This window comes from Petaurus breviceps, unplaced genomic scaffold, assembly GCF_028583685.1.
Source record: "Petaurus breviceps papuanus isolate PSGF00001 unplaced genomic scaffold, PetGlider_PUasm1.0 90895, whole genome shotgun sequence".
Taxonomy (NCBI): domain Eukaryota; kingdom Metazoa; phylum Chordata; class Mammalia; order Diprotodontia; family Petauridae; genus Petaurus; species Petaurus breviceps.
In genome coordinates this window covers 29794532-29819454 of record NW_027187372.1, presented here as the reverse complement: position 1 = coordinate 29819454, position 24923 = coordinate 29794532, and the positions used below count along the sequence as shown (strand labels likewise).

At 42.6% G+C, this 24923-nt stretch overlaps 1 protein-coding gene across 2 annotated transcripts in view; it reads right to left on the bottom strand.

Annotated features, from left to right (window-relative positions):
- SOX13 (SRY-box transcription factor 13) overlaps positions 1 to 24923 on the bottom strand; it is an 80228-nt gene that overhangs the window by 20028 nt on the left and 35277 nt on the right. For both annotated transcript variants that reach the window (XM_069074643.1, XM_069074644.1), the window contains exons 2-5: positions 7437 to 7644; positions 5213 to 5321; positions 5024 to 5110; positions 1602 to 1774 (exon numbers count right to left, since the gene is read on the bottom strand). In XM_069074643.1, coding sequence (XP_068930744.1) covers positions 1602 to 1774; positions 5024 to 5110; positions 5213 to 5321; positions 7437 to 7643 — 576 coding nt within the window. In that variant the 5' untranslated portion in view covers position 7644. The remainder of the gene's footprint in view (positions 1 to 1601; positions 1775 to 5023; positions 5111 to 5212; positions 5322 to 7436; positions 7645 to 24923) is intronic.

Here is a 24923-nt window from a genome sequence, read left to right as displayed (position 1 = left end):
AAGAAAGAAAGAAAGAAAGAAAGAAAGAAAGAAAGAAAGAAAGAAAGAAAGAAAGAAAGAAAGAAAGAAAGAAAGAAAATACCAGAGAGCTAGAAGAAATGTTTTAGTTCAATTACAGGAGTGAAGAAAAATATACAAAGGTAAACAGGAGTGAACAATCATGTGGGACTCAACAAGAATAAACCACTTAAATTCACATATGCAGAGATAATATATTTGTTCCTTCTGAACCCAATGATCATCAGGGGTTACAGACTGAGTTTAATTAGACAGAAAGCTTGGAATTAGTTCTGTTAGGTCTTGATGATGTTAGAAGAATGGAAAATGAGGAGAAGAGGAATACACTGGGATAGGGAGGAGAGAAGGGGGAATTGGAGGGAAGGTAGATTAAGAGAGATTAATTCTAAACAAAACGAACTTTAACTAAAAGATGTACAAAAATATTTATAGCTCTTTTTGAAGTGGCAAAGAAAGGGAATCTGAAGGAGTAGTAAGTACCTATCATTTGGGGAATGACTGAACAAGTTTTAATATATAAATGTGAAGGAATACTATCGTGCCATAAGAAATTCTGAAAGGAATGGTTTTAGAGAAACTTGGGAAGACTGATATGAACTGATACAGAGTGAAGTGAACAGAACCAGAACAATTTATACAATAACAGCAATAATGCAAACACAAACAATTTTGTAAGACTTAGGAACTTTAATCACAATTCTAGTGACTAATAATGAGACATGCTCACCTCCCAATAGAGAGATGAAGGACTCAGAGCAGAATACATGTGTGTATGTAACAGTGGAGTTTTGCTGATTGAAAAAAATTAAATACAACTTAAAAATAAAACCTAAATCTATGAATGATGTTTTCTAGAAAGCCTATCAAAAAAGGAAATTAAGTTGGCCTGGCATGATCTGATTTTGATGAAGGCTTTTTGTGATCACTATTTTCTAGTCTAGATATTCAATAACTGTCTTTTTAAATAGTAGCTTTTGAATTTTTCCAGGAAGCAAAGTCAAGATCACGGATCTGTTCTAGTCTATTCTATTCTATTCCATTCTATTCTCTCTCCTTCCCTCCCCCCTCTCTCCCTCATCAGGTTATTTGCCATACTTTTTTTTTTATTTGCCATACTGTTCTTTCAGTACTTTTCCTTTTCTCCAAAATCAGCAATCTAATGTGTTAGTTCTTTCAGTACCTAATTATGTAGTCATGTATCTACATGAACTCAAGAGTAATAGGAGATCTCTTACTATCTTCCCTACTTACTCTGAACTCCCACTGCCCATGGCCCATTCAAATTCATTTTAGTCTGGCTGGAGGTCCCTGGTTTTTACAGTTATGTTTAAAAGAGTGGACATCCCCTCCCTGATAAACATACATACTTCCCTCAATCATTGTCCCACAAAACACATAAAATCTAGAATGTTAAAATTACCTCCCCCCATTATCTACACCAAGTCCTTGGTGCTTAGGGTTGTCTGGGTCTCATCTTCAAGCTTCTCCCTCTTCCCCCTCAGGACATCCCATCTAGACACATACACACAAAAATCTAGCCAGATTCCCACAAGTCAATAAGAAGAGGAAGGGGCAGGGCTCACCTGCTCTTGCTGCTGCCTGGCCAGCTCCATCTGTTGCTGCTGCTTCTCAAATAACATGGCAGCCATATTCTTCTGCTCTGAGTGAGCTGTCAGGAGCTGGTCCCGAAGAGTAGACAGCTGATGGATCATGACCAGGAGTTGAAGTTCCTTTTCGGCCAGGCTTTCCTGGGTCCCTGCTCAAACAAGAAAGGTCTCCCATAATTCCCCATAGACCTGTCAGACAGATGCTAAGTCAGAACTGGATAGACAGTATGGTCCTTCTCAAAGCCAACCTTTGAGATCCTAATGCCTAATATGGCATCCCTGACCTAGACCAACTTCTCCAGGTCTCATTCCTAGGATGTGTATAGTCAGAGCACGATGATGGAATACAATACTGCAAGGAAGGCAGTGCAAATAGGAGAAGGGTGCAAATAGATAGGGCTATGAGCTAGGACCCCAACTTCATTCACTAGTGGTCCCAATAGCCAAAGGGCTATTGAAAAGGGTCAGGAGCACACTGGACCTGGACTCTGTTCTATTTCACTTTCCCATATAATATACAAATTGTGTACGTATCTTCCTCCTTTTAGAGTATAAAGTCCTTGAAACCAGAGTTTAAGAAATTGGGAAGGGGCAGCTAGGTGGCGCAGTGAGTAGAGCTCCTGCCCTGGAGTCAGGAGGACCTGGGTTCAGACCTGGCCTCAGACACTTGACACATACACACAAAAACTAGCCATGTGACTTTGGGCAAGTCACAACACCAATTGCCCTATCCTCCCCCCTCCAAAAAGAAAAAAAGGAAACTGGGAAAAGAGTGCTAGATTTGGAGTTAAAAAACCTGAGCTCCAAAATAAATAAATAAATAAAGTGAAATAAAATAATGTAAATGAAAAAAACCTGAATTCCAATTCTGCTCTTCCATTTAACTGTGTGACCTTGGATAAGTCACTTAATTTCTCTGAGCCTTGATTTTTTTCATCTGTAAAATAAATGCATTAGCACAGATGACCCTGGAGGTCAGGTTCCATCTCTAAATCTATGATCCCATGTTATATCTAACTTTGCATCCTTGGTACACAGTAAAGTGTTTTGCAAATAGTAACTACTTAATAAGTCTGGACTGAATTGAATCAAATTAGAGGCAAGTGAAGCAAGAAAAGGCAAAGTCACATAGCAAGTGGGTGACCTAACATGGACTATAACTCAGTTCTTCTGACCTCAAAGTCAATATGCATTTATTAAGCACCTACTATGTGCCAGGCACTGTGCTAAGGAATAAAGAGCCCAAATCAGTGGGATCATTGATCCAGAGTTGGAAGGAACCATATAGGGGTTGCCTAGTGTGACTCCTTATTTTATAGATGAGGAAACTGAGGCCCAGAGAGGTTACATGGCTTGTACAAGGTGCAAGGTAATGGGTGGTAGAGGCCAGGATTTGAACTCAGTTTTCTCCGACACAAAATCCACTGCTTCTTTCCCTGATGCAAGTTTTCTACCAGGATAATACAGAGCTATAAGGCCATAGGTACACGAAGGGGTCACAGCTTGTGATAAAGACTGCTGTAAATAGTGTACTTGCAATGACACAGACTAGTCAGGCTAGTCTTATTAAAGGACTCATCATCAGAATGTCATCCTGACCCAGGCATCAGAATCCAGGTAGGGACCTAGATGAAGTTGGCTCTCATTGCTTCTCCTTTACCATCCCCACTCTCTTACTTATCTTTATTCTTTCACTGTCCACTTTATTCTTTCCCTACTGTCTACACATGTCTCCACCTTCCTCAAAAGACACTCACTGGATCCATCCACCCCCACTATTGTCCCATATCTCTCCACCCTTTTGTGGCTAAACTCCTTGAGAATTCCCTCAACAATAGGTGCCTCCAATTTCTTTCTTCTCACTATCTTCTTAACTATCCACAGTCTGTTTTCCAACCTCTTCATTCAACTGAAATTGCTTTCTCCCAACTTACAAAAGATTTCTTTAATCACCAAACATAATGGCCTTCTCTGTCTTCATATCTCTTGACCTTCATGAAGTCTTTAACGCTCTGATCTTCTTGATACATCTTTTCTCTAGGTTTCTGTGACATTGCTCTCTCCTGATTCTCCTCTAACGTATCTGACCATTCCTCAGTTTCCTTTACCAGCTTTTCATCCAGGTCATGATCCTACAAGGCTCTGGCCTGAGCCCTCTTCTCTTCTCCCTCTAAATTTCACTTCATCATCTCCCATGAATTCAATTCTCATCTCTCTGCTGATGATTCTCAGACCTACCTTTCCAATCCTGACCTCTCTGCTCACATTCTTTGGTGTGTGTTTGTGTTCATCTTTAAAATTTTATTATTTATTTACATTTAACATTCTTTTCTTCTTAAATCTGGAGTTCCAAATTCTCTCCCTCCCCACCCACTGAGAAGGCAAGCAATATAATATCAATTATACATGTGAAATTATACAAAACAAATTTCTATATTAGCCATAGCACGTCTACTGATATTCAGTCTCATATCTCCAACTGCAGATTGGACATCTTGGACTAGATGTTAACCTGTTCAAAACTGAACTCATCTTTTCCCCAAAATCTTCTCCGGTTCTGAATTTCCCTGTTACCACCACCCTCCCATTCACCCACACAAGCAAACTGTCATCCTCAAGTCCTCGTTCTCTCTCCCCTCTTCCCCTTCCCCATATCCAAACTATTGCCAAGACCTCTGTAACATCTCTTGCATATGACCTCTTCTCTTCTCTGATACTACTGCGACAATCCTTATCACCTTGTGCCTGGACTACTGCAATAGCCTGCTGACTGCTCTGCATTTCCACTGGTAATCCCTGCTCCAATCCCCATGCCTAGAATGTTCTTCCTCTTCATTTCCAGCTCCTAGCTTCCTGACTTTCTTCAAGTCACAGCTAAAATCCCACCTTCTACAGAAAATCTTTCCCAATCCCCTTTTATTCTAGTGCCTTCTGGGCCAGCGGTGGGGAACCTGCAGCCTCAAGGCCACATGTGGCCCTCTAGGTCCTCAAGTGCAGCCCTTTGACTGAATCCAGACTTCACAGAATAAATCCCCTGCGGATTACTTCTAATTTATCCCTTACATAACTTGTATGAGTTGTGTGCATAGTGCCTCCCCATTAGAATGGTAGGCATAACTGAGCTCCTTGAAAACAGAGACTATCTTCTCTCTTTCTTTGTAAACCTGGTGCTGGCACATAGTAGGCACTTTATAAATATCTGAATGACTCTGGGCATCCCCCCAGGTCTCACCATTCCTCTGGTTCGGTTGCTGGGTCAGAATCTTTAGGTCCTTCCGCTGTCACGGCTCCCATTCCCTTGGCCCACCAGCTCAGGAAAATGGCACAGACATTCAGCCCCATGTCCACATAAACCACCTCTATACCCACCACTCTCCACCAGGGTACAGGCTCCTCACCTTTGACGTCTTTGGTTTCCACAGTGCTTCTTCCTAGAAGCCTCTCTCTCCAGTCACTGGACAGAAGTTTCTCAATGGTGGGCATAACTGAAAGATGCCAAGAGATGAGAAATGACCTTTCCCAACAGCTCCCATCACTATTCCTGGGAACCCTTGGAAACCCACTTCTCCCCTTGATGGGGACCTTACCTTCTTTCAAATTCCGATTGAAATCCAGCTTTTCTTGGCTCCCAGTGGCTGGCTCAGGCCCTGATCTCCTAGGTTCTGGTGGCCCATCGCTCTTTGGGGACCCACAGTCCTATAACATAATCCATCCCAAGTTGTCATCATGTGGCCAGTTGTCACACAGACATAGACAGACACTCAGAGGGAAGACAAGCCTTCAGCAAAGGCTTTTCGGGAAAAGTAGAAGAAATGAGGCTGAGCTTTAGATAAATTGAGCTATAACAGCCACCACATATGCCATTCTTACATGGGATTTCCAAGCTCCCTAACATGTAAGAAACAACCTCCACTCTACATTTTAGTTAAAGTCAGACACTTTGTTCAGGTCATAAGCAATCGCAGGGAGACACACCAACAGTTTCTTCTCAGTCAGGTGGGTTCTACTTAAAATAATTGACAATAAAACAAAAGATAAAGAAATACAGTCAGAGGAAAGAACAAGGTTTTCAGTTTTCAGCTGTGTTTTCCTAGTATTTAACAAAGGATACACTCTCAGAAAGACTGGGTCAGTGATTCTGGCTTATCAAGAAATTGTGCCATATCACTAACCCTCTATCTCTTACAAAGAATCTTAGGTCTAGAATTAGAGGTCACCCAGGTTAACACTTCCATTTTAAAAAGGAAGAAACTAAGGCCCAGGAAAATTAAGTGATTTGTTCAAGGTCACAGAGAGAATAAACATCAGAGGCAAAATTTGAATCCAAGTCCTGTCTCCAGAACCAGCATTCTTTCCACCATACCACACAAACTCCTGGGAAATTTAGGAGACGTTGGTGTTGGCAGGTAAAGGCCTCTGACTATCCCTCCTCACAGGGCTGAGATTATAACAATCAATATCCATAGCCTAAAGGCGCTGTCCACTACATACACCCTTTCAATCAAGCCAGGCCAGTCTCTTTACCATCCCCTTCCATGTGCCATACGTTGATTCTCACTGTTCTCCCCTTAGAAACAGCCCCCCTTCCCCACCTTCTTCTTGATGATTATCTGAGTCCAGTACAGTCTTCTGAGCCCTCCTTAAATCCTCCCTTCTCCCATGAAGCCTCCTCTGACCACACCAGCCTGGAAGGGTCTTCTCCCTCCTCCCACCTCTCACAAGAGTCATTGTCTGTTCCCTTCATCTGGCTCTTTAATTATAAGCCTTGTGACATCTTTTGAATAGAATCATAGAATATTTTAGAGCTGGAAGGAACCTTAGAGTTTCTAGTCCATCCCCCTCATTTCACGGAGAAAGAAATTGTATTGTTGTCTTGTATGGTTATTTAACTCTTGGGTGTGTAATAAGACTGAATTCCAAGAATCACATGGAAAAGTAGCTTCATTACTACACAGCTTGTTAGATATTCACATGCACCTGCCTTGCTTCTCCAATCAGGCTATAACGTATGAACAGAAGCAGCATGATACAGTGGAAAGATTGTTGGCTCTGGAGTCAGAGGGCCTGGGTTCAAATTACTATCTTTGTGACTTTGGGTCTCTTCATCTCTCTGTGCCTTCACCTGTAAAATGTGGAGGTCAGACCATCTGGCCTGAGGTCCCTCTAGCTGTTCTAAGGCATCACGAAGCAGTGACCACATGCTAGGAAGTGTTATATTTCCTATTCTCTTCCAGTGCTGGACATAGCAAGTATGCTCTGAATGAATGAATGCCACATCCCTAACAGGGACAGGACCATAAAATGCAGTAACAGCAATTCACATTTATAAAGTACTTCAAGGTTTACCCCTCTTTCTCCACAGGAAGCCTGTGAAATAAAAACTTTAAGTATTATACCCATTTTATAGAATAATTTTTCCTCATTTTGTATGGTAAAGTCAAGTGGCCTGAACTCTGGGCCAAGACCAAACCCAGGAGGAGGAAGTGGAGTTGTGATGCAGAAGCACTGGATATACATTCAAAGGATCTGAGTTCAAGCCTCAGCTCTGCAACTTCCTGTGTGGCCTGGAGTAACTTACCTGGGCTCCAGTTCTCTAACATGTGAAATGACGGGGCTGGGTCTCTAATGTTCCTTTCTAGCTATGAACCCAAGTCCCACCACCGAAAGATAGCCATCCCCATCTAAAGGATGAGATGTTTTGCCAAGCAGGTAAGTGCCACTGTCCTGGCCTGTGATTCCGGTCAAGCGTGAAGCTCTAAAGACAGAAAAAGGGAAACTGAGACTGGGACAATCTAAGGGTAACTGAGTCACCTGGGGTGGGCCGCTTGAGTCTGCTCCATCCTGGGGGGCCCGGGCTGGGTCCCCGGTCAAGGGCTCTGCAGCAGGGGCTGGCACCTGCTGGCCGGGTGGGGCCTCCTGGCATATTTCCTTCTTTTCTTCTGCCTTGACAGTGCAGTTCACCATGGTCCCAATGCCATCTAGTGCCAGCTGGGGAGAGATGGGGCTCCTCATTGACATCCTGCCAAAGAAAGGAAAAAATCAGAATGAGACTCACCTAAAGTTAGAAGCCCAATATCACAACCAATTTCCCCAACTTCTAATATACCATACATGGGCATCTAGTGTCAGAAGTCTAAATTCTGTATTCAATACAAAAAGATAAGGGCAGCTGCCTACATACAATCTGTTCAATATAGGGACTTCCGGGGAGGGGGAAGAGAAGAGTTAAAAGAAGTACAGAGAGAGAGAGACAGACAGACAGACAGACAGAGACAGACAGACAGAGAGACAGAGAGAAGGAAAGGGAGAGAGAGAGAAGGGGAAAGAGAGGAGGGTAGAGAGAGAGGTAGAGACAAAGAGAGGGAGAGAGAAAGAAGGGGAAAGAGAGAAGAGAGAGTGGAGAGACAGAGAGGGGGAGATAGAGAGTGGGAAGAGAGGGAGAGAGACAGAGAGACAGAAAGGAGAGGGAGAGAGAAGGGGAAAGAGAGGAGAAAGGGTGGAGAGAGAGACAGAGAGGGAGAGAGAAGGGGAAAGAGAGGAGAAAGGGTAGAGAGAGAGAGGGAAGGAGAGAGGAGAGAGAGGGGGAGGGAGAGAGAGAGAAAGAAAGGGAGGTGGGGAGAGGGAGAGAGCACCTACTATGTGCCAGGCATTGTTCTAAGTGCTTTACAAATATTATTTCATTTAACCCTTACAACAACCCAGTGAGGCAATAATAATGATAATAACAACAACAGTAACAATGAGAGTTAACATTTATACAGCACCTACTGTGCCCGGGCCTACACTAAGCCCTTTACAATTATCATCTCATTTGATCCTCACAACAGCCCTGGGAGGTAGCTGCTATCATTATCCCCATTTTACAGATGAGGAAACGGAGGCCAACAGAGGTTAAGTGATTTGTCCAAGGTCACACAAGAGTCTGAGGTTGGATTTGAACTCAAGTCTTTCTGACTCCGATCTAACACTTCTAACACCCAGCACCTCCTAGTTGGTATTTCTCTTTCTGGATAAATTAGTTTATGAAAACTGAGGACAGTCTTAGCTTATGACTCCTTATCAACTCAATGCTTTGGTTTGGTTTATTAAAAAGAACACTAGTTTTATAGACAAAAAAAAAATCTAGGTTTGAATTATAATTGTAAAGCTCTTAGCAAAGTTCCTGGCACATAGTAGGCATTTTGTAAATGCTTATCCCCTTTTCTCTTAATTAGGAAAAAGAATGTCAAAGGTAGACAGGACCATCTAATAAACTATCCTCGTTTTACACATGAGGAAACTCATGAGACAAAGTCCAATGACTTGTCCGAGGTCACACAGATGAGTAACAGAAGAAAATGAACTGGAAATCTGGGGCTTTTTATCCAACATCATGATATCTCCCTACCCGTGTTGTGTAAGGTTTCCGTTTCCCCCTATCTAAAATGAGGAGAATGGCTTCTAGTGTAAAAAGTGTTTTGGTGTCCTCAAGATGCTTTCAGGGGGTCCTGGAAGTCAAAACTATTTTTATAATAATACTGAGACATTATTTGCCTATTAAGTGCTTTCCCTTTTCCAACCATCCCTCTGTGTGCTGTTGGATTTTCTTCCTATACTCAAATCAAAACAATATATTGCAACAGATTGAATATAGAAGCATTTAGAGAATCCAACTCTCTTCTAGTAAGCCAGACATTAAAAGCGATTTGAGAAGACATGTAAAACAATACCATCCTTTTAACTAATTCTTTTTTGTTTTGGAAAATGTATTTATTTTATTAAAATGTTATTAGGTGTATTAGGTCTATTAGTTTCAAATGAATTAATAATTTAAAACATTATCAGTTTTCATTTCAAATACAGTAAATATTTTTTAAAATACAGCAAATATTAATTAACATAGGGGCAGCTAGGTGGTGCAGTGGATAGAACACTGGGCCTGAAATCAGAAAGATTCATCTTCCTGAGTTCAAATCTGCCCTGAGACAATGACTAACTGCGTGACCCCAGGCAAGTCACCTAATTTTTCTTGCCTCGGTTTCCTCATCTGAAAATGAGCTTTAGACGGAAATGGCAAACCACTTCCAGTATCTCTGCTAAGAAAATCTCAAATGGGGTCAGGAGGAGTCAGACACAGCTGTGACAGCCGAACAACAGTGACAGCAAAAACTCACAAAAACAAAAGATCTTTTTAGGAAATCCTCACTCACTTTTTTTTTTTCCTTAGAGGCAATCTGGGTAAAGTGACTTACCAGGGTCACACAGCTAACAAGGATCTGGGGTGTTATTTGAACTCTGGTCCTCCTATCTCCAGGACCACGGAACCACCTGATCATCAGTGATCTTTGAGAATAAGGGTTCCTGAGACCCAATAGTCTGGGAACCCCTGGGTTAGATGATCTCTATGATTCCTCTCACTCCAATAATACCATGACCCCCTTTTCCCTAGGTAACATTTCTCTGCCATTAGCTTGAACAATGAATGACCCTACTGGGGTAGCTTCTGTGGTAGGTAGAGTACCTTAGTTCATATAATCCTGTCTCTTATTAGCTCTGTGACCTTGGGCAGATCACCTAACCTCTCTGTATTTCAGTTTCCTCACTCATAAAATGGGGATAATACTCATATAAATACCTACCTCATGGGGGTTATTGTGATCACATATTTAAATACTATGGAAAGTTCAAAGCTTTGAAACACTATGTAAAGATCATCTATGGTAATGTTATATATACTTTCCCTGGGATTGGGTTCAAAGATGCTACTGTAAGTCAAATATTTCCACTGCCTTATGTCACCTCTACAGCTCTCCCAATCTAGTTAGTTGGGGGGCCACAGTAGCAGATGAAATGTGATTTGTTTGGCATTCGAAGCCCTTCATAACGTAGGCCCCTGTTCCACCCTACACCTTCTCAGTCTCTTTACATCTAACAGCCCCCTAAGAAAGCTTCTATTTAGTGACGCCAACATTCTTTCTGTTCCTCAAAATGACACTCTCATCACCCAAGACTGTCTTTTCACGGGCATCCCCTGTGCCTGGAATTCTCTCCCTCCTATCTCCACTTCCTGGCTTTCCTGGCTTCAAGTCCCAGCTAAAATCTCATGTTATATAGGAAGTTTTTCCAAATCCCTCTTCATTCTACTAACTTGCTTCTGTGGATTTTTCCTGTTTGTTCTGTATATAGCTTGTTTATACATATTTGTTTGTTTGCCGTCTCCCGGATTGGATCGTGAGTTCTTCTAGGGCAGGGCCAAAGTCTTTCTTTCTATTTCCAGGGCTTATCACAGTACCTGGAACCTAGTAGGTGTTTAATAAATGTTTATTGACTGACTGACCTAGACCTGATTGCTCTGCTCACCCACACTCCATCCCAGAATAGACAAAAGGGGAAGGTATGACAGGAAGGGTTTGGGAAGGCCAAGGGACCAGAGAGAGGCCCATGCTCACTCAGGTGGACCATTCAACCCCTTCCCCCAGAACCAGCAACAGTGAATGGAACCCAGAAACACCCCCCCAACTCTTTTTTTCCTCTCCCCCCAACCCCAGGGACCCTGAGTGACTCCAGGAAGCTGTGAGGCCTCAGCCCATCCGGCAGGAGGGGAGCCCCCGCCCCCATGAGCCAGCCAGCCAGCCAGGCCCCTGGGGGTGGGGGGGAGGACTGCAAGGCTGGGGGTGGGGAAGGGTGGGGAGTGGAGGGGGTAGGGGGAGGCCGGGGAAGGGGTGTACTCCTGAAGCTCAGGGCAGTAATTACATAACAAACAAACCCCAGGCTCAAGCTGTGAATTAATCAAACCGCTGAAAATAAAACCTTCCTCTCAGGAACTTCAGACAAAAGAAACGAAAACAACCGGGCTGGCTGGGAAATGAAAAGGCAGCGGGCACTGAATGGGGGACAAAAGGAAATCAGACAATAGGGTGTTGGACAAAAGCAATAAAGCCAGGGGAAGTGTGACAGGAGAACAATGAGGGCCTGTGTGTTTCTGATCCGAGCCTGGGGCTTTTTATCTCCAGTCCCGGCCCTCCTCCAAACCCACCACTGGGGCTCTCTGGGTGATTGGGTTTCCTCCTTTCTCGGGGGCAATGCCTCAGTTTTTCCCCAGCTCTGGTTACCCCTTACCCCATCCCTGGCCAGTCTCTGGCTCTGTTTCCTACCCCCCTCCCAGCCAGAAGCCTCTTCCCTTTTCTTCTGTCATGTGGGACCCAGCAGGTCCAATTAAGAGGTGATGAGGACCCCTCACAGACAGACAGACAGACAGACACACACACACACACACACACACACACACACACACACACACAACTACTTTCCAACTTCAACCCTAAAATCCACAGCACTTCTACATGTGAGGACTTAGTGCAGGGGAGTGGAACCTGAGGCCTCCAGGCCAATTCCCTTCAAAGAGCCATACTTGAGGACCTAGAAAGTCACATGTGGCCTTGAAGCCTTAAGTTCCCCACCGCTGGCTTAGTGCTTGAGAAACCATTGAGTGTCTCCGCAGTGGAGAAGTTGTTTATGTGTTCTGCAATGGAAAGAGCATTGGGGTTCAAATCCTGATTCGGCCACCAGCTGACTTGGGCAAATCACTTCCTGTCCCTGGGCTTCCTCTTCAGTAAGAAAATGGGGTTAAATCCGTTGATTCCTAAGGTCCTTCTAGCTCTGACATGCTGTATTATTCTATGATTTTCAAAGCTGTGTTTGTTTGTCAAGGGGTTGCCCTGAATTTCCTAGGAAAGTACTGACCATCTTGTCATTCTAGAATGCCTTTTAGGTCCTAGAATACTTGGTGGGACCCATGGACTTTAGAATCCTAGAAGTAAACGGGGCCAGTCCAACCCAACAAGCATTTATTAAATGCTATGTGCAAGGCAGTGTGGTAGATTCTGAGGATACAAAGATAGAAACCATCCCTGCCCTCAAGGAGCTTACAATCTAGAGAGGTAAAGGGGGGCAGAGAAGGTCATGTAAACAGATAGCCAAGGACATCACAATGAAGAGGGAGGACCTCAGAGGTCATCTAGTCCAAACAGTTCATTTTTATAGATAAGTAGACGAGCCCTACAGAGGCAACTTTTCCAGTATGAAATTATAGGACAGTGCAAAGTCAAGAATTGAACCTCCGTCTTAATTCTCAGTTGGCCTGGTATACTTTCCATCACATCACACAGTTTTTTGTTTTGTTTTTGGAACCAATAGGGGTTAAGTGACTTGGGGGGGAAGGGGGAATCACTTTGGTAGTAAGTGTGTGAGGGCACATTTGAACTCAGGTCCTCCGGATTCCAGGGGCAGGGCTCTATCTACTATTCCATCTAGCTGACCCTCACATTACAAGGTTTTACTGTGAGTTTCATTTACATAAGAATTTGGACCCTGGATACCCAGAAGGAAGATGTGATATGCTACTGGCTGCCCTACCCAAGCTCCCCTTAGGGTCTTTTGTGAAGCAGGGTGTAGGAGAAGGGCAATGTGGGATAATGGAAAGAGAATTAGATCTGAAGCAAAGAGATGTGGGTTCTAAGCCTTGGGTGTCAGAGTTGGCCAGGTGTCACTTTTCATGTGGTAGCTTTGATACCTATTTATTTTCTTTATGTATATAGGCCCTGTGCCCCGAGGCAAACAGAAGCTCTTTCAGGTCAGAAAATCTATTCAGATTTTCATTCTCTGTAACATGTATCATAGAGCTCCATCCCTGCTCCATGTAGACCCTCCACAGTGACTTTTAGGATGAATAATAGATAGATTAGAAAGGGGAAGTTGCCTGGCATTGCCCATCTGAGGTCATCCAAGTCAGAAGTGCTATTTGATCAGGGCAGGTGATGTGGAGGAACAAAACTTCTCTCTGCCTTAGTGTCCCCTTGTGGGCCCTGCTGCCTGCAAATGATGACTGCCCTCTTGGAGACTTCCTTGTCTCAGCTGTGAATGGGGCTGTCTTGCTCTACTCTTTCCTATAGAACAGTGAGAACAGGGGCCCATGTTATACCATGGGGCTGGCACCCTGGGTCTCTAGTCCTGCCTAGTTCTGATTATCAGGAGTGGAGGTCTAAATATACCTAAATGGATCCTCTCCTCCCCCTCACTTAGGACTCAGTCTCCAGGGAAGGAGTCCTGGGGCTGAGAAACTGTGTCCTCTCTCTTGCATGAACAATGAGAGACAGGAGCCAAGTCCTCTTGGCCCAGGGCCCTTTCAAAGGGCTGATGGTGTGGTACAGTGCAAATAGCAAAACCTGGCATCCAGACTTGGCTCTGCCACTGGTTCACTGGGTGACCTTGGGTGAGTCAGTAATAACTCACATTTATCCAGCCCTTTGAGCCTTACACACAGCATTTTCCTCCCAACCATCCTGGGAGGCTAAGGCTATGATATTTATTATTCCCATTTTAGTGATGGGGAATCTGGCACAACGGGCAGGTAAAGCAACTTGCCTAGGGTCAAAGAGCAAATAAGGATCAGGAGCAGGGCTCAAACCCAGATCTGAGTCAGAAATTGCTTTCTAGCTTTCCTGTACACTATGCTAGGCTCCCTGGCACCCACCATGGTCTTCTTAGTCAAAGGACCTTTAAAACAACATAGGCTTGACTATGTTTGGGATTATACCCATGATTTCTTGGTATAGGGAACTTGTAGTGAGGAAACTCCTACCAATGATACTTTTCTGGGATTATTCTTGGGTGGTGAAGTAAAGAGAGTTCCCAGCCTGGAGTCAGGAAGAACTGAATTCAAATCCAGCCTCAGAAACTTACTAGCTGTGTGACCCTGGGCAAGTCACTTAATCTTGTTTGCCTCAGGCTCCTCATCTATAAAATGAACTAGAGAAGGGCATAACAGACCACTCCAGTATTTCTGACAAGAAAATCCTAAACAGGGTCCTGGAAAGTCAGACAGGACTGGAAAGACTAAACAATAACAAGAGTTTTCTGGGGGCCATTAGGAGTTAAATCACTTCCCTTCTAACTCCCACATCTAACCTATATGTGAGGCAGTATGCTGCATCATAACCATTATAGACAGCTGGGTGGCACAGCACCTAAGGCAGTGGTTGTGTGATCCTGGACAAGTCATTTAATCTTTCTCAGCCTCAGTTTTCCTAATCTTTAAAATAGGACTGATAATAACAGCATTTAGCCCTCGAGGATATTGTGAAGAACAAATGAGATAATATATGTAAAGCACTTTGCAAGCCCTAAAGGGCTATATAAATAAATTTTAATTATCGTTAAAGTTCTTTGCAAACTTTAAAGCATGATAGAAATATTTACCCCTTTCCCTCAGTTTCCTCATCCCTAAAATGAGGTTAATAATAATACCTGCCTGTCAGGGTGGCTAGGTGGCGCAGTGAATAGAGTTCCAGCCCTGGAGTCAGGAGGACTTGAGTTCAAATCCGGCCTCTAACACTTAACACTAAAACTAGCCATGTGACTTTGGGCAAGTCACCTTACGCCAATTGCCCTCCAAAAAAAAAGGCAAAAAAATTAATAATAATAACACCTACCTCACAGAGTTATTGCGAGGACCAAATAAGATATTTATAAAAGCACTTAATACCGTGCCTGGTGTATAATTGGAGCCACATAAATGCTTACCCCTTCCTCCCTATTATTTTTTATTATCATTGTTATCATCTCATTGGTTAAATGAGGGGATTAGAGTAATGATCTCCAGATCTCTTGCTCTAAATATGTGTGTGTGTGTGTATATGTAAGTATGAACCTCTACATACTGGACTAAAGCAAGGTCCTTAACCTTTTTTGTACCATGGATGCCTTTGGCAATCTGGTAAAGCCTAGCCTATAGCTCCCGTCTCAGAATAATGTTTTTCATGCATAAAATAAAATACATAGGATGACCAAGGAAACCAGTTATACAGGAATATAGTTATATCTATCTATCCATTCATTCATCCATCCATCCATCTATCCATCCGTCCATCCATCCATCCAACTATCTGTATCTACTGAAAGTTCATGGACTCCACATTAGAAATCTCCAGACTGGAGAGGCTAGATGGCACAGTGAATAGAGCACAGGCCCTGGAGTCATTAAGACCTGAGTTCAAATCCAGCCTCAGACACAATACTTACTAGCCGCACGACCTTGGACAAGTCACTTAACCCCAACTGCCCTCCAAAAAGCAAAAAAAAAGAAATCTCCAGACTAGAAGATCTCTATCTATTGATTCCCTGTAGCAAACCTGGAAAGGGGTGGGGGGAGGGCAGGACATAGAAGAAAATCCCACAGGATGGGCAGGCCTGGATGAACTGGGATCTGTAGCCAAATGGATGAGATCACAGATCTCCCTGCATCTTCCAGCATTCAGAGGCTGCTCAGGTCTGCACAGCCAAGACCTCCTGGTTCACTAGCAAGGTCTTAGGACCCTGCTCTTTGCTTTTAAACAAATTGAGACTCAGAGGCTTCACCCTGGTCCAGTGGGTAAAAGTTAATGGGAGAAAAGGCAAAAAGGTCCTGGAGTAGAGGAAGCAGATGGGATGGGGAAGTCTTGTAAACCTTCTCTCTGAAAGAAGGCACCTTCATTTATCCAGGTGGAATAGGTCATAAGATCATAAATCATCTTTTTAAAACTGGAAGGGACGTTTGAGTCTATCCAGTTCAACTCTTGCTTCCAAAATGGCTTCAGGATAATATTTTTTGATCTGTAAGCCTTAGACATGCATGTTATGTATACTTATATAGGTACAGGTCATCTCCCCAAGTAGGGCAGTCAGGTGGCACAGGGGACGGAAGACTCATGTTTGTGAGTTCAAATTTGGCCTCAGATGCGTTAATAGTTATGTGACCTCAGGCAAGCCACTTTGCCCTGTTTGCCTCATTTCCTCATCTGTAAAATGAGCTGGAGAAGGAAATGGCAAACCACCCTGGTATCTCTGCCACGAAAACCCCAAATGAGGTCACCAAGAGTTGGACACAACTGAAATGACATCAACACACACTGAACAGTCTCCCCCAATAGGATATAAACTCCTTGAGGGCAGGGACTGTTTCATTTTTCACTTTGTACCTCCAGCACATAGAATAGTGCCTCATATATGGTAGGTAATTAATAAATACTTGTTAAGTGATTGACTAAATGACCATCTAGTCCAGTCCCTGAATTTGATAGTTAAGGAAATTGGGACCTCAAGAAGTAAAAAATCATCAGTGTCATAGCTGTCATCTTCATCAATAAGCTCCCATGCCTAGAACTCTTTCCTTTGTCTCTGCCTCTCGGTTTCCCTGGCTTCCTTCAAGTCTCAACTACAGTTTTACCTTTACAGAAGTGTTCCCATTCTGCTGATCACTAATGCCTTCCTTCTGCTGATGTTTTCCAATTTATCCTGTATATTGATTGCATTGATTACATAATCAATGAGTCCCATGTATTGATTGCATAGGAGACACTGGCACAGGACCTGTGGCATGGCATGGCATGCCCTCATCAGAGAAGGGACTGTGCTCTATGAGCAAAGCAGAATTGAAGTAGCTCAAAAGAAAAGCAAGATGTGCAAATTTTGAGAATCCACCCCAAATGTACCACAGACTATTTGTGCCCGACCTATGGTAGACTCCGAGCTTGTATTAGTCTGATCAGCCACAGTCCAACATTTGGCTCTAATACGGTGATGTCATTTTGGCCCTCTTCTAACCAAGGACAACAACCACCCTGTAATATATCCTGTTTGTACATAATCATTTGCAAGTTAGTTTCCCCATTAGACCCAGGAGCTCCTTGAGGCCAGGGACTGCTTTTTCCCTGGGACATAATAGGCATCTAAATTCTTATTAACATACCTTACCTTATTAAATATTTATTTGCCAGACATTGTGTTAAGCTCTGAGCATACAAAGAGAGGAAAATCCTCACAAGTTTCTGTCCTCAAAAAGTTTACATCCTAATGGGAGAGATGATAGGTACATACAAGATATATGGGGGGGAGGAAGGGAAGAAAAAAAGTGGGGGGAAAGAGAAAAAAAAGAAATTTACATGATAACTATTATATGCCTAAAAGGAATAGTTGTATGTAATAGATTTGTAGTTTCATGTGCAATCATCTTTTTTTTATACTGTGTTATGGAAATGCTTGCTTTATTCCATAAATTAAAAATTTTTTAAAGAACTTTAAAATGTGTATAAATATATATAAATATACATACACATACATACTTACATACATACAAACACACATATACACAATGTAAATGAGAGACAATCTCCGAGGGAAATGACCTATGGTCACAAAGCTAATAAATGTCAGAGGTGGGATTTTTATTCAGGTCTTCAGAGTTGTCTCTTTTCTACCAGAGGTTCCCAAATTTATTTGGCCCTATAGCCGCCTTTTCAAAATTAAAAGTTACTCAGTACCGCCCCCATCTACTTTTTTTAATCCTTTATCTTTCTTTTGGGGGGGGGGGGAATTTGCAGCATTTCAAACTATGACCACCCCAAGGATCTTTCCAGTGCCCCCCAGGGGGCGGTATCATCATGGGAACCTATGAACCCCATCCCAGAAAGTCCTTGAAAGGAGAATTCTGTTCCTCCCATGCCCCAGACCCTACTCAGTCATATATGCCAATGTCTTTCTTCCTCATGTCTAAGTTTTCCTAGGGATGACCTAAATTCCTTCTGCTGTAAACCACGCCTATTTCTTTTTATTCTGACCTCAGGATAGGTAGAAAACATCTTCGGTGTGACATCACTGAACAGGCTTAAGGCCCCGTCATCCCCTTGATCCCTTCAGCCTTCCCTTCCCCAGGGACGACAAATCTCCCCTTTTTTTAACCTTTAACTTAAAAGCACCTTTTCCAGCCCTTGAATCCTCCTTGTGCAGCTCCCCGAAGTTTAGCTCCTTAGGGAGCGAGTGACACAACCTGCTCCCTCCCCAAAAGACCAGACACATTTTGATCAAACCATACTTACTATGCTGCCTTACTGTTTTTGTGGCCTCAATTCACCTGTGTGGGACAGATAATCAGCTATCTTCATCCTGGGATTCTGATTGGTGTCCAAGGACCTACAGGATTCGAGACTAGGCCTTCCACTTGGATCAATCCCCTGCCCAGCATGGAAAGGAAGCAGGCTTTGGAACTTGGGGAAAAGCATTTAGCAGAGGGTTGCTTGCCACCATTGTCCCTCGAAACTACTGAACAAGCTGGTGGTAGAATTCTTCCCACTTCCCCTATTGTATATCTCTACACCTTGACACCCGGACTGGCTTCTCCCCACAGCAGGTCACTACTCTCTTCATTTTCTTACCCACAAATGCCCTGTCTGGAAAGGAAAGAAGTGAGCTTTCATTCCCCAGTCCAACTTTGTCACCTCCATAGACATAAACACTCCCCTTTCCTAAATGTATATAATTACAGAAGATATTTGACCTTAGGCAAATTGATTCACAGGGTTGTTGATGCGATACTACACGTGAAAGTGCTGGGTACACTTCTTAAAATGCTACTGTGTGTACACACAAGTTAGTGCTATTAGAATGATCATTAAGGCTAAGAATCCTAGAAGTTTGGAGAGGGAAGAAATCTTCCTTGGAGATCATCTCCTCCAAGAGAAGAATGAATTTAAATGCATAAGGTAAAATACAGAGGATTACAAAGGATACCAAAGACATGGAAACACAGTTATCCATAATATATACACATCTATTATAATATAATTATATATAATGCACACACATACATTTATATACCAAGTGCCATGGATCCCAGATTAAGAGCTTCCCAATTTTAGAACTGTTATTTTTACAAAAGAGAGGAAGTGACTTGTCCAAGGCTATACCGCTAAAATTAGCAGTGAAGTTAGGACTATGAAGGGTTGGGGGCCAGAGAGAGAAGCACCAGGTAAAGGTAGGAAAGAGACAAGGCCTTTTATCAATGAAAGGACTAATTCTCTGGGCAATTTATTTCCTTCTCCAAAGTCCCAGAGAGCAGGGAGAGAGCACTGGGCAAGCAGAAAGTTGTGCCCTAACAATATCCCTGAGGCGTGGGTGCCCAGAACCAGGCCTCTCTGCCATATCCTGCTATTCTTCTCCTAGGCCGCACCCTGCCACCCTTCCTGGTTCAGCTGTGATCCTATCTCTCCTGTTTATTCCAAGCCGGGCTGCCTGGATGCTGGGGACAAAAGCTTTCCTGAAAGTCCCAACCCCCAACCCCACCCCTGGCTCCCTCTACCAGACCCCAGCAGACATGAGGGAGACCATATGCAGGGAATGGCCCAGACTAACCTGACCAGGCTCAACGGGGACAGAAGCATCTACCTGGGGCTGTCCTGGCACTATTTCCAGACTGGTTTCTATCATACATAGCCCAACAGAAAAACCCAATTCAGAACAACCAGAGGCTTAGCTATTCTCCAGTCTCTCTCTAGGAAGAAGATGCTGTCTCTTGCCTATAGCCTTGGCGCAGAGGTCCCAGTCCATTCATCCACTGAGCTAATGGAGTACCCACAGACTTGGATCACAATGAACTCTATTGCCCACCTGGGCAGCCATCCAGGAATCTGGAAGTGTGACCTAGCCACCCACATCCCTTTCCTTCAAGCCTGACTCCCAGCTCAAAGAGCAGCAGGAAAATGGATCTGACTCTTCTCCAGTGGGAGCACACAGAGACACAGGGAAGGAGACAGGTACAAGCTGCCAGTGAGGTTCCCAGACCATTTGTTCCAAAAGACTGAATTCAAGTAGAGATAAGAAAACTCTGCCTCCAGGCTCACCAAGCTCCTTCTCTGGTCATGCAGTCCCTTCAGAAATACATCAGCATTTAACCTCCAAAGCTCTACCTGGTAACTACGCATTGTAACCCTTGTGTCTCTTATCTTTTTTGTCTCTCTTGTCTGTCCTGGGTATGTTTGTATATTTTGGCATCCCTGCCAGACTAGATTCTCTTTTCCTTCACTGCTCTGTCCCCTTCTTCCCTCCCCCTTCTTCTTGCCTAGTACAGGTTTCTCTGAACCCTAAAATTAATCCCACAGGGAGGTAAATAGCTGTCTTCTCAAAATGACCTCTCTTTAGAGGAGACCTCTAAATACCTGTATATCCCCCCAAAAAAACTTTTACTCACTGTGCATCTCTTGCTAAGTCTCCTCACTATCATAGATATTTGAGAAATGACTAGTTTTTTTTTAATCATCTCCAACTCAGTATTAGGGAAGAGAAGAATGAGTAGCTATAAGGGTAGCCCCCTCAGAAAACAGAACACCAAGAAAACATTTTAAAATACACAGAAGAAAACAAAAGTCCAGAAGGGGACACAAACAAACTGGGCGATTTTGTTACTACCTTGTTAAACTTAATATATACTTAAAAATCGAATTATGAACAAGCCAGGGCAATCCCACAAAATACCAATAAAAGCAAGCGTTGTTCTTCCTCCGGAGATCATTAGACAGACATATTAGACAGATATCCCTAATCCCCATCGAGGCTGGATCTGATATATTCTTTATTATAAGAGTATCCCATGGGGAAATAACAAGCCAGTCTCAGGAAGGTTCTCCTACCTGGGAAAACAATGGAAAGGAGGGTACCAGCATTTCATCCAGTGCTAGAACCACCTCTCCCTCAGAAAGCTAGAACTGAAAGGGAATCTCAAAGGTCATTCATCTAGTCAAGCCCTCTCATTTTAGAAATGAAAAATAAATGCCCAGTAAGGTTCAATGATTTGTTCAAGGTCACATAGGAAGTAAGTAACAGAATCAGGGTTCTTCCCTGAAACTTCTGACTCCCAAATCAGTGCTCTTTCTCACATAAAATCCTGCCTTCAATTATTCTCATCGCCACCATCATAGCCACTGGACCAGGGAATAGGAGCTGAGAAGGTGAAGGCCCACAGTTGGAAGTAAAGTTAGACTGAGATAAGGGTTTGCTTTCCTAACCTCACTCATCTCTCATTTCTCTGGCCTCCTAGAACACTTAAAAGTTCATCCTTGTTCTAGACTTAAGTCTTTACAACACGGTCCTGCCTTGGGTCATTTTCCAACTGTTTTATGTGTGCCTTTTGCCCTCATTTAGATCACAATTTTCTTCTGAATCCCCCACCAGCCTAGTATAGGGCTGGTCATATGGTAAATTCAGGGGACTGATGTGCTAAAAATAGCCCTGGACATCTAAGAATCACTTAACAGAACCTCAGAGAAAGTCTAGTCCAACCCTCTCATTTTACAAAGAAGGAAAATGAGGCCCACAGAGGTTAAATGATTTGGCCCAGAGTCACGTAGTAAACTCCTGGGAAGAGATTTGACTCCAAATCTAGCATTCTTACTGTTGATGGAGCTATGAATTGGTCCAGCCAGTCTACAAAGCAGTCTGAAAATATGCATACCCTTTGACCCTCCAATATCACTACAAAGAAAAAGGTTCCATAGGAACAAAAAATATTTATAGCATCTCTTTTTGAAGTGGCAAAGAAATGGACATTAAGGGGAATCAAATGGGGAATTATGACATGAATGTGATGGAATATTATGGTACCATAAAACATGACAAACTGGATCAATGGTTTCAGAGAAACCTGGGAAGACTTGTAAGAACTGAGGCAAAGTGAAGGGAATAGAACCGGGGAATAAGTTACTATATAACTTATTGTAAAGACAAACAACCCTGAAAGACTTAAGAATTCTAATCAAGGCAATGACTGACTAATCATGATTCCAGAGGACTATGTTGCCCACTTCTTGATAGAGAAATGATGGACTCCAGATGTAGAAAAAGACATATCTTTGAATGGGGCCAATGTGGAAATGTTTTGCTTGACAACATATATTCGTTATAAGGGTTTTATTTTCTTTTTCTTTTTTTTTTTTTTAATAGGGAGAGGGTGGGAAGAGAAAATAGCTTGTTAATTGAAAAAAACATTAAAAGCAAACAAAAAATAACTCCCACACCCTTTCCATTGTACCAAACACCTCCTCATTCATAGGATAATCTCTATGTCTTCTTAGGGAGTGAAAGGAAAGATGGTGAGGGCTGGATCTCCATATGACATATGAGGAAGTTAAAGTCTAGCAGGGAAGGATAACTTACCAAGCATCATATGGCATGGTGACGTGTTGATTTATTTTGCCAGAGTAAAATTTGTTAAAAGAGAGGGCTTCTATTAAGGGAGAGTGGGACGGTGTTAGTAGGTGGCTATAGTAATTTTTTTAAAAAGAACATAAAGAAAACATTTTTAAAATATGCAGAAGAAAACAAAAAGAAGTCCAGAAGGGGACATAAACAGGACAATTTTGTTACTACCTTGTTAAATATAGCATATAAAAATTTTAAGTTCGAACCATATATAATAAAAATACATGGTTTAATATAAAATACTTATTTATTCTTTGTATATTGAAATATTTATGTTTGTTGATGATTGTTAAATTCACAATAAAAAATAAATCAAAAAACAATTTTTAATGATACTAGACTGAGAGCCGGCTCTGAAGCCCCAGCTCTGAAGTCCTTTTTAGCTGTATGACTATGAATAAGTCTGATTTTTGTTTGCATGGCAGTTCTAAGCCTATGTGACCAATTATTAATGATAATACTGATATGGGGGAACAAGGAAACACGGGTTCTCTCCCTAGTCATCCAATTTTAAGGGAGGGCTATCTGAAAAGGAAATGGGGTAGAGAACAGAGAGTTCATCCTCCTCTCCAATGTCAAGGCACAAAGCAGCTGGCCCATAAATAAAAGCTGAATGAACTCTCAAGAAATCCCCTGTCTCCTTTCATGCACTGAACCCCAAACCAATTTCTGTTTCGAAGGCATCAGAACCAAACTCTTTAAAGCCACTTCAACAAATGTTGCTGCCCAAGCCTCATCCATGGCTCTGGATTTCAGAGCTGTCCCCTTTGCACCATGACCTGCAGGAGGTTACTGGGGCATCAGGAAAGAAGGGGGCAGGGTGGGTGGGGAGGGGGGAGGGCTGTCTTCCAATCCTTCTTCCTTTGTCCTTCCCCTGGCACCATGTATCTTTCTCCCACCCATCTGTCATATACTTCTGGGGTTTTACAACAGAAACAGTAATTGTGGATAGAGTGATAAGGAAGATTGAAGAGAAAATCATGAAAAATTATTGCAAAGCCTAGGGGTGGTGAGTACCAATGGGAAATTTACATGAGCATAGCTATAGGTCCGGAGTAAACTGGACCAACTATGGATATAAATATTATTCAAACACAGTATGCAAATATGCAAATAACCACAACAATAGTGAGCATCATCCTTGAGAGATCTTTTTATCGTTGAAACCATAGATCTAGTCCAAATAAAGATAATAATTACAACTCAAAAATGCTCTACAGCATACTAGAAAGAGGGTTAGATTTTAAGTCAATAAGATCTGAGTTCCAGTGCTCCCTCTGTAATATGTGACCTCAAGGACAAGTTATTTAGTGCCTTAATGTCCCAAGCAACAATACTAGACTCTAAGACGATATAAAGAGCTGTTGGTCTATATTAGTGGAGGGAGTTATCACAATGGGTATGATGATTGATTTATTAATGAAATCACAGGTTCAAAAAAATAGTAATTCACATTTCTATTGGACTTTAAGATTTATATATATTTCTATTTCTAGATCATATATTATATATTTATATTGTATATTATATATAGATATTTATTTATATAGCTCCTTCCTCACAACACTGTGAAACAGGTACTGTAACATAAGTATTATGATTCCTATTTTACGGATGAGGTAACCGAGGCTCAGATAGTTATGAGACTTACCCCATTCAGAGATAGTCTCTGTTTAAGCTGAGGCCTGTATCTATAATTCCTATTTTCAAGCTTCACAGACTTTCTCTTTTTTCTTTTCTGAAACTGTCATCTTCCCATGGTGGCTAGGCTGCAAGTGCCACGGACACTTCCCAGGGTCCAAACAATCCTACTGCAGATTGGCATGGAAGTTTCAACCTACTATATCTAAGCTAGGCTGGTTCCCCCCTCCTTAGACAGCCTGGTATCCTCCTTTGCTCCTAGAGGACTGCCATAATGGTGCTGGAATTAGTGGAGCACCCAACCGGTTTTTGCCCTACAGCAGCTCAGAACCATCCACCAGCTTCAGCCTTTAGGGAGTAGAGATTATAGGAACTTGCCATCATGCTTCCTAAACTTTATACTATATATGGACACCATGCTGAAAGCCCCCTGGACTCCTTTTCACAGTTTCACATGTAACAACTGGCCTCTCTACCATTGACCTCATCTAACCCATCTTAAAGTACACCTAGCTTATAGCTACTTACTAGACATTTGTTGGCTCTTGGTGAATCGAATTTAAGAAGCTAACCCCTTGATGTGAGAAGCTAGACCTCTATGGATGTTCTGATTAA